Genomic DNA, 8,953 nt, shown 5'->3' with positions numbered 1-8,953 from the left:
ATCACACCACCCCCTCAGCCTATAGCCTCATTCCTGATGAATGGTTTTTATCATGTCAGTTCTCCTGCTCCTCAGATGCCACCTGACCCTCAGCTCTATAATTTCCAGCATCTGCAGTTCTGTTTCACCTACATTGTTTTAAAGCTGTGTCTAGTACCCCTTCTGCACTCTGCATTGATCTAAAGCTGACCTGACCATGAGGTTGGAGAATTGATGCTGATGCACGATCTTATTATATGCCCAGTCTCGTCTCTCTTTTACCATTGCTAGAGTGCCCTTTCATTTAAAAAGGTGTTGTCAGTGCAAAGGGTTTCATCTATATAAAGATTGTCTGCAGTTCTATTGGTAAGAATGCCAGATGGAGAGCATCATTACAAGTGAGACTACTCAACCCACTTAACCTATTGCCAGACTAAACTATTGCCTGCTATGCCAGCATAGCCCTTCACATCTCTGAAGGTGCTCAGATTTCTTTTGAGGTACTGACTGAACTCACCTCAGTCACCAGCATACAAAATAAAATTCCTGTTCCACACCTGAGCAAAAACTTTAAATCTCACCCCCACCCATCGATTCTCCTCCCCTGTACCCAATAATATACTAAAGATCTAAGCACCCTTCAGTTGGAGAGGAGATATTGCCAAGAATTTGCAAGCCTCTGCAAACATTTTGTATTTCATCCCTAAATGACCCACCCGTCAGTCAGTAGATTACTGCGTCAATACAATTTCAATGAGGCAACCACACAACTCATGGGTTTTAGCTGTTCACGCAGTGGTCTTTACATTTTTAAGATTACTTAGTGTGGAAACAAGGCCTTCGGCCCACCAAGTCCACAGCGACCTGCTGAAGCGTAACCCACCCAGACCCAAACCCCTACATTTATCCCTTCACCTAACACTACGGGCAATTTAGCATGGCCAATTCACCTAACTTGAATTTTTTTTGTATTGTGGGAGGAAACCGGAGCACTGAGGAAACCCACACAGACCCGGCAAACTCCACACAGTCAGTCGCCTGAGGTGGGAATTGAACCCAGGTCTCTGGTGCTATGAGGCAGCAGTGCTAACCACTGTGCCACCCACATCCTATTAAAACTGAAAAAAATTCCAATATGCCCTGCCTCAAACCACTCATCACACTCCAGAAAGTTGCATAAACACTAGAGTACTCCAAGGTGGCAGTATATTCTATGTGAATACCATTTACTGAAAAAGTTGACTTGCAGTACCTACATTAGTAGAGCACCATTTCCTAGCTACCATCAGTTGGAGGGTCACTGGATCAGAGATGTAACTGTTACATTCTCATTAAAAGGTACTGCCATACCTGCTGACTTGCTTCAGCAACATTTCAGATTTACAGCATCTGCAGTGGTTTTATTCCAACATTTCATCATCCAAACTATAAATAGAGATCCAAACACCAATTCTTTCATTACTGTCACGGTTTGTTCTGTACCCTAGCCGGTCCTCAATCAATACTGTTAGATATTCCTAATTAGCCTGTTCAAACATTTCTACTACTGCAGAGCTCACATTGTGCTGTTATCCCAGTCTAAGTGAGTCCTAACCTCAGTACACATTGACATCTCAAAAGTCCCACAATCTCAGAATTGATAAGCACAAATACTTTTACTTCCACTCCTGAAAGCATATTGCCCACCAGTGATGAAAGTTTTGGCAGGTTTATAATGTAACAAGTTAATCTGGGGTAAACAGGAAGATCTTATTATCACTTGGCAGCCATCTTAAAGGTAAAAAACACAGATTGCAGATGTTGGAAACCAGAGTCTGGAATAGAGTGCTGGAAAAGCACAGGTCAGGCAGCAGCCAAGCAGCAGGAAAATAGACAGCCTGGCTGCTGTGCTTTTCCAGCACCACTCTAATCTAGCTATCTTAAAAACCCTAGCCAGCACATCAGCAGTCCAATATTTGTAGCAACCTCTAGCCACATGTTGCTCCAGTACTCCAATCAAATTCATTAAATCGTGACCATCTCACTCAAGTTTGGAAAAAAGTGCCCAGTTGGCTCCACACTGGTCTTAACTAAAGAAAATCTGATAAGTCAAAGTTAATTCTAAAACTCACTATACAAATAGTTTACAAAATCTAAGGAGAAAGTGAGGTCTGCAGATGCTGGAGATCAGAGCTGAAAATGTGTTGCTGGAACAGCGCAGCAGGTCAGGCAGCATCCAGGGAACAGGAGAATCGACGTTTCGGGCATAAGCCCTTCTTCCGGAAGAAGGGCTTATGCCCGAAACGTCGATTCCCTTCAGCTAAAAAATTTGGATTGTCTTTTTAAAACTGCATTTATAATTTCATAAGAGCCCAAAAGGAATCAAGTTGCTAATTTTTAATTCATGGTCTGTTTATTATAATTTTAAAGTCAGGGTTGCTTTGTGACGCAGTGATGAGGTCCAATACTTCCCCTCTTTTCTCTCCTCCACCTTTGCCAATGGTGTAGTGACCCTCCAATGTTATCACTAAATGTGGAGAGAGGGAAGAAAGGATGCTAACAGTGTGCCACAAGGCCCCTTACTACTTTGATCGCCAGAAGATGGATCTGGTTTCAAAGGACATGAATCTCTGTAGATGCTTCCAAGTTCTGGTTATCAATGTGCCAATTATTTTAAAGTAAACCCTTTCCCCTAAAGACCTTTCCTAACCTTTGACTATACTTTTCTCACCACTCAACATCTGAAGCATTTCTTAGTCTTCAAACTTCACTAAAACTTTCACATCCATTCTCTGCTGGGTTTTGGGAATGCAAGTATTTCCAATTGCACTTACCTTGTAAAACCAGAATAAAATTGATGTTTTCAACTGTTTTAATGTATTATTCCCTCCTTCACATTTTAACAGATGACTGAACAGTAACATGTAGATACTGTATGCACACCAAGGTCAAGAGATTTGTTCCATTCTCGTCATTTGACAGGAACAAAAATGAATGAAAGAATTACCTAGACTTTGAGATGGAGCATTCAGCTGGCTTGTAAATAAAGATGAATTGGATTTACCCCTCAGGCAAGTTGATTCTGCCTTAACTGGGAGGTTCACAGCAGAACTCAGGCCAAGATATTACAAAAAGACTGCAGTATGATTCAATAGAGCAGTGCCTACTGCTAATAGGCAAGGTGGTTAGTGTTGCTGCTCAGCACCCACATTCAGATTTCACCCTCTGGCATCTGTAGGCAGTTATAAGTTTGTCCAAAAAGGTGTATAGAGGACTCAATACACCAAATGGGCTGCTTCCACACTGTAGGGATTCAGTATGAGTCATGATCAATCAAATGCAGTAATAAAAGGCAGCATTGTTGTGCAGTGAGTGTTCACTGTCCACAGAGTAAGGAGACACAGACAAACACAGCTTGTGGAGAACCTAGCTCTTTATTGAGATCTCAGTATTTGGACTTCTGATAACAGACATACGTAATAACTGCCAAGTTACAAAAAGGCACTTGCCGATCACAGCAGCAGCTGAGAGCATGTAAACAGGCTGGCTTCTCTGTACAACACCAGCCAAGAGGCCCTTCAGCAACTGCTGCACTCGCCTGCCCCTGTGTTTAACACCAGCCAGACCCCTTGTAGGTTGAGCCCAAGGGATTTCTGTAGGACACCTCAGGCCTACCAGGGATACTGGGACTGAAGGAATTGCAATATATAATCTTTTCTAAAAAAAAATGTATCTTTTAAGCTGCCAACTGAGACAGTGGCTTCTCTGTAACTACGCCAAGTCTCAGAATAAATAGGAACGTAATATTATTCAAGTATGAAGATTCAATTCCTTAAGCCATCACACCTTGCTGGCTTCTCTGTATCGACACCAGCTTTCATAATGGCTGCAATATCCATCTGTCTGAAACTCAGGAGCTCATTGTGCAGTTATGGATTCATTCCTTGAAGAGAAACAGTACCAAAGTGTGCAACCCACAGACCTTGGGAAACTGCCCTTGACCTCCAAGAGGTCAGGGCCACCAAGGGCCTGTACAAAGAAAATAAGAGTTTAAAAATGAGGTTTGGCTAGTGCAGAAACAACAATGCATAGCTGTTGTCAATTCCTTAAAAACCCTTTTTGCTTTTTAAAAATCATTACGTACGTCCTTCAAAAGAAAAAAAAAAAGTGGGGGGGGGGGGGGAGAAAAATTAAAACTGGTCACTAATCCAAAAACAGGACTGCACGTTTAAGTGTCCAGGACATTAAGTTACATTGAAGGGTTGGAACCACACAATAAGCACCATTACTAGATGTGCCCCAAAGTTTGGGTACAGCACTGACAAATAGGTTATCACTTCCATGAATAAGCAACACTACAGGTTTCATTTGGGACAAGGTATGCAAAAAAGCAGTCTTGCAGACTAGGGTTACAAGCTGTAACTGGGACAGTGTAGTGTCAGGTGATCCAAACCCCAACTAGAACATGGAAATTCAAAGTTCGATCCCCTAGTTCATGGTCCCTCTTTCAACCCTCGCCCAGCTAAACAAAACTACACATTAGCAATGCAGTGGCTAGCACAGGGATGGTGGGGTGGGTGTTCAAGGACAAAGCTCTAACAGGGAGTGTGGGGAAAAGAGAAGAAAGATCCTGTGACTAGCAGCGTATGGGTTTATGGGTGGACAGGATATATGGGAAGGGGCCTTTCTCCCCGAGAGCCTGCAGCTTCTCTGTATTATACACCAACAAGTCTGGGGAGAAAGACTTTACACTCAGTACTTAAGTTTTTTAGGCACTTCCCAGGGGAAGCTATCCCTACCGAAGTGGCCATAGGCTGCAGTCTTCTGGTAAATTGGTTTCTTCATATCCAGGTCCCTGGAAAACACATTCAGACAATGAGTCTTTTCCTCCCACTGGAGGTTTGCTGCTCCCTTTAAACGGACTGCATTTTACTATCTCCCCCCCAACACCATTTACCTGACGATAACACCAGGACGAAGGTCAAAGTTCTTCTTCACCACCTCCAACAGTTCCTTCTCACTCATTTCTGAGGTCCCATAGGAGAAGATGGAGACAGAGAGAGGGTGTGCCACTCCAATGGCATATGACACCTATAAATTAGATTAAGAAGGTACTCATAGCATTTAAGGCCACATCTTTACTCACCCAAGGACAAATGGTTGAGTGGGACATTTTACTGGAGGGCACTACCAGTGAACCTTAACACCAGACAACAAAATCAGGAGGGGGAATCCTCCCATCACTACCTCACACCAATTATAGGGGTACAGACAGATCCCATTAAATTTAAACCACACTTAGGAGAGACGGCACTGGAGTCACAACTGTTGGTGTTCTCCAACATTACCCTTTCCTCACTTTATATGGACTGATCACCTAATAAAGATGGGACTAAATAATGGGAGTCATTGGTAACTCTCCATCACCACCCAGCCCAGACAAACCAGGTTAAAAAATATAACTCAGCCAACTCCAGCACAGGTAAGCTGGCAGTGTGACTCCAGAGGTTCAGGAAACACCACCAAGGTTACTGAAATAGCCACCTCCCACCCCCAAAACACCGAAGCAACAAACCCAGGAAGCGGTTAACAACTCACCTGCACAAGGACACGTCTGCACAGGCCAGCCTTTACCAGAGACTTGGCAACCCATCGAGCAGCATAGGCAGCAGAGCGATCCACTTTGGTGTAGTCCTTGCCAGAGAAAGCACCACCCCCGTGTGCACCCCATCCACCATAGGTATCAACAATGATCTTTCGCCCAGTGAGGCCCGCATCTCCCTGTTTTGAGAGGTTTGGGGTTTTTTTTAAAGTCTCGCTTGTCAGAACAAACCCGAACACAGTCACTAGGATTTCAGCAATAGGCCGGGCTCTCCCCACCCTCCCCCCCCACCCCCCCAACACAAACAGGAGCAAACTGCTGGAGTACATTCAAGCCGCATATTTAAAGACGGAGCTGGAAGTAATCAGGTACACTGGGCACAGCAGGGAGAATAATACACAAGACAAAATGGCAACTACAAAACTCAAGTCTATATAATTAGCAACCCTGGTCACAGAGTTAAGCTTTCACTTAGTGCTACCATTAAAACAGCCAGCTGCTTTTCAAAAGTTAAGCAAAACTAAAGAGCCAAGCAAGCAGCCCACCCCACAAGTGAAATCTTGCAACTGAGTAGTGGACAAGCCCCCAGTTCACCCAGTCAAGGCAGCATTAGGGCACTTCTAGGTTAGGGAAAACAAAAAACTTGCCCTGCTTCCAACACCACTCATCAGCAAGCACTGGATTGGTTTACAAAATGGATGCCTCTGCAATAATGGAATAGGCAAGCAGCACAAAACAATCACACAAGCATGTAGAAAGACAAAGAGAAACAGTATCAGCTTCAAAGTGCATGCAGAAAACTTAGTTCCCTCATCTAAACACTGCACTTCAGTGGTTTCAGAAGGTCTGCACACAGAACAACCAGTTCTAGCCAACCTGTGGTCCACCAATAACAAAACGTCCACTGGGCTGCAGGTGGTAGATGGTCTCATCGTCCAGGTACTTGGAATGCACGACAGCTTTGACAACCTTGTCCTTCAGAGCATCCCTCATCTCATCCAGGGGAACGTCTTCATCGTGCTGGACCGAGATCACAATCGTGTGCACACGGATTGGAATAACAGCACCGTGGTCCTGCAGGTACTGCACCGTCACCTGTATACCAGAAAGACATGGTAAACGTCACTGAGCCAGTCTTCCGACAGAACATTAAAATGTCCACCAACATCCCTCCTGTATCTGAAGGTGTCAAAGTCACCTGCATTCTCATAATGAGAATCATGCCCATCCAGACATTAAGAGGTGGCAAAGATCAGACAGACCAAGATCCCAACTGGCAGCAACAAACTGTAGGATCGACAGCAGGTTTTAAAGTCAAAAAACTGCTCCCAGCCTGAAAGCCAAGCAAACAAGTCACTGTATTAAGGTGAGCTCACCTGAGTTTTGCAATCTGGCCGAAGCCAGGGCAGAGTACCATTACGTCGCAACTCTGCCATCTTAGCGTTCAGTTTGTGAGCAAGGACAATAGTCAAAGGCATGCACTCTTCAGTTTCATCTGTTGCATAACCAAACATAAGACCCTGGAGGGGAAACAATTTGCAGTTTAGAGTCTCTCAAAACCCACTGAGAGGTTAATCGCAATTCAAGCGTGGCCAAATTCAAACTTACTTGATCTCCAGCACCAATATCTTCCTCATTCCTATCCAAATGAACACCTTGTGCAATATCGGGGGACTGTTGCTCCAAAGCAACTAGAACATTGCAGGTCTTGTAGTCAAAGCCTGGAAACACCAGAGTTCATAAGTCACCATACATTTAAGACGTCACGGTCGCAGAAGTCAAGAGATAGGGATTGGAACAAACCTTTCGAAGAATCATTATATCCAATATGTTTGATGGTGTCTCTCACAACCTTCTGGTAATCAACAGATGCGCGGGAAGTAATTTCACCACACAGTAGAATCATCCCAGTTTTTGCAACTGTTTCTACAAAAGTAGGGAGGTCACACGTTATCACAATTGTAGTTACCTCTTCTCACCAGCTGCTTCCCATTCAATTGCATCTCAAAAAATGTTTCCATTGATTGCATTAGTAAAAAAACCAGAAGTGTCAGTAGCTTACCACAAGCAACTTTGGCATCAGGATCTTGTTTGAGGTGGGCATCCAAAACAGCATCACTAATTTGATCACAGATTTTATCTGTAAGAAAAATTGGCTCAGATGACAATTACCCACCATAACCAATACCTCTAGCACAGTATCCCAAATGATTCCCAATTTCAACACATTACTTCAAATGATCCAGTCCACAGCTTAAACCTGGAATCTGACATTGCAGCTCCTTCAGATATTCGATGAATTATTACCATCAGCAGTCTGCCTCCAACTACAAATCCTTCCCTATAAAATACTGCACAGGCGCAAAAGGTTGTATTAAATACAAGGCCTTCTGTCAAAGATCAACCAGCCTCATACCAACCAACACCAAACCCACCCTGACCCCCAAGGGGTGAGAGAGAGTAGGGACTGACATGACCAGGAAGAAAGCCAAACTCTGGGGCACAAACTGCAAAGATGAGAGAAGTTACAAGCCACGTCAGGTTATAGTCCAACAGGTTTAATTGGAAGCACACCCAGCTTTCGGAGCATCGCTCCTTCATCAGGCAGCGCTCCAAAAGCTTGGTGCTCCCAAATAAACCTGTTGCGACTATAACAGGGTGTTGGGTGATTTTTGTTTTAAAAAAAAACTTTGTCCACCCCAGTGTCTCCAAAAAGACAGAAGATTTACTCGTCAGGCAACACGAGCCAGAGGCTTGGTGACGATGCCTACTGTGGTTGAAGTGACAGCACTCACTGCCCTGAAAAAAAGGGGAGAACAAGTTGAGACTCTACTCAAGAAACAAAAAAAAGGAGCTCCCATTGAAACATAATGATGGGGGGTCACTGCTGAGGGAGGGGGATACACCACCCCATGGGAAAGTCTAGGAGCAGAGGGCACAGTCTCAGGAGAATTGGAGACAGAGGATGGAGGCTTGTCTTCAGTGGGCGGTGGGCACTAGGACCCGGCAAAGGACAATGGGGGGGGGACCTGCGGCTGTGATTGGAGCAGACGGTCGTCCATCATCGCGAGTGACGGCGCCGGCCAGCCAATCAGAGCCGCGGCACGCACGCCATCACGCCTATTGGGGGGGTTGGAAAGAGGGGCGGGACACCGCGGGCAGAGCCCCCGCCTCCCCGCGAGGCAATGCGGCAAATGGCGGAGGAGGAGGAGGAGAAGCGGGAATAAACCCGGGGGGGGATCAATCCGGCCGCCCCAAGGCTATCGCTGCTTGATCCTGTTATTATTGGCAGCGGGAGGGGGGGGGAGGGAGGGAGGCCTCGCTCCACGCGGGCATGGAGCCGCCATCACCTCCCCCCCCCCCCCCGCGCGCGCGCGCGCGCACGGGGCCGCG

General features: G+C 45.4%; 1 protein-coding gene across 1 annotated transcript in view; it reads right to left on the bottom strand.

Annotated features, from left to right (window-relative positions):
* Positions 1–3,373: 3,373 nt before the first annotated feature.
* LOC122542987 (S-adenosylmethionine synthase-like) overlaps positions 3,374–8,953 on the bottom strand; it is a 48,950-nt gene continuing 43,370 nt past the window's right edge. Inside the window, exons 3-10 of the mRNA XM_043681132.1 lie at positions 7,623–7,728; positions 7,364–7,486; positions 7,169–7,281; positions 6,937–7,080; positions 6,437–6,655; positions 5,557–5,739; positions 4,916–5,049; positions 3,374–4,813 (exon numbers count right to left, since the gene is read on the bottom strand). Of these exons, the coding sequence (XP_043537067.1) occupies positions 4,711–4,813; positions 4,916–5,049; positions 5,557–5,739; positions 6,437–6,655; positions 6,937–7,080; positions 7,169–7,281; positions 7,364–7,486; positions 7,623–7,728 (1,125 nt within the window). The 3' untranslated portion in view covers positions 3,374–4,710. The remainder of the gene's footprint in view (positions 4,814–4,915; positions 5,050–5,556; positions 5,740–6,436; positions 6,656–6,936; positions 7,081–7,168; positions 7,282–7,363; positions 7,487–7,622; positions 7,729–8,953) is intronic.

Source organism: Chiloscyllium plagiosum, chromosome 42 (assembly GCF_004010195.1).
Source record: "Chiloscyllium plagiosum isolate BGI_BamShark_2017 chromosome 42, ASM401019v2, whole genome shotgun sequence".
NCBI classification, from domain to species: Eukaryota; Metazoa; Chordata; class Chondrichthyes; order Orectolobiformes; family Hemiscylliidae; genus Chiloscyllium; species Chiloscyllium plagiosum.
This window is presented reverse-complemented; position numbering and strand designations above follow the sequence as displayed.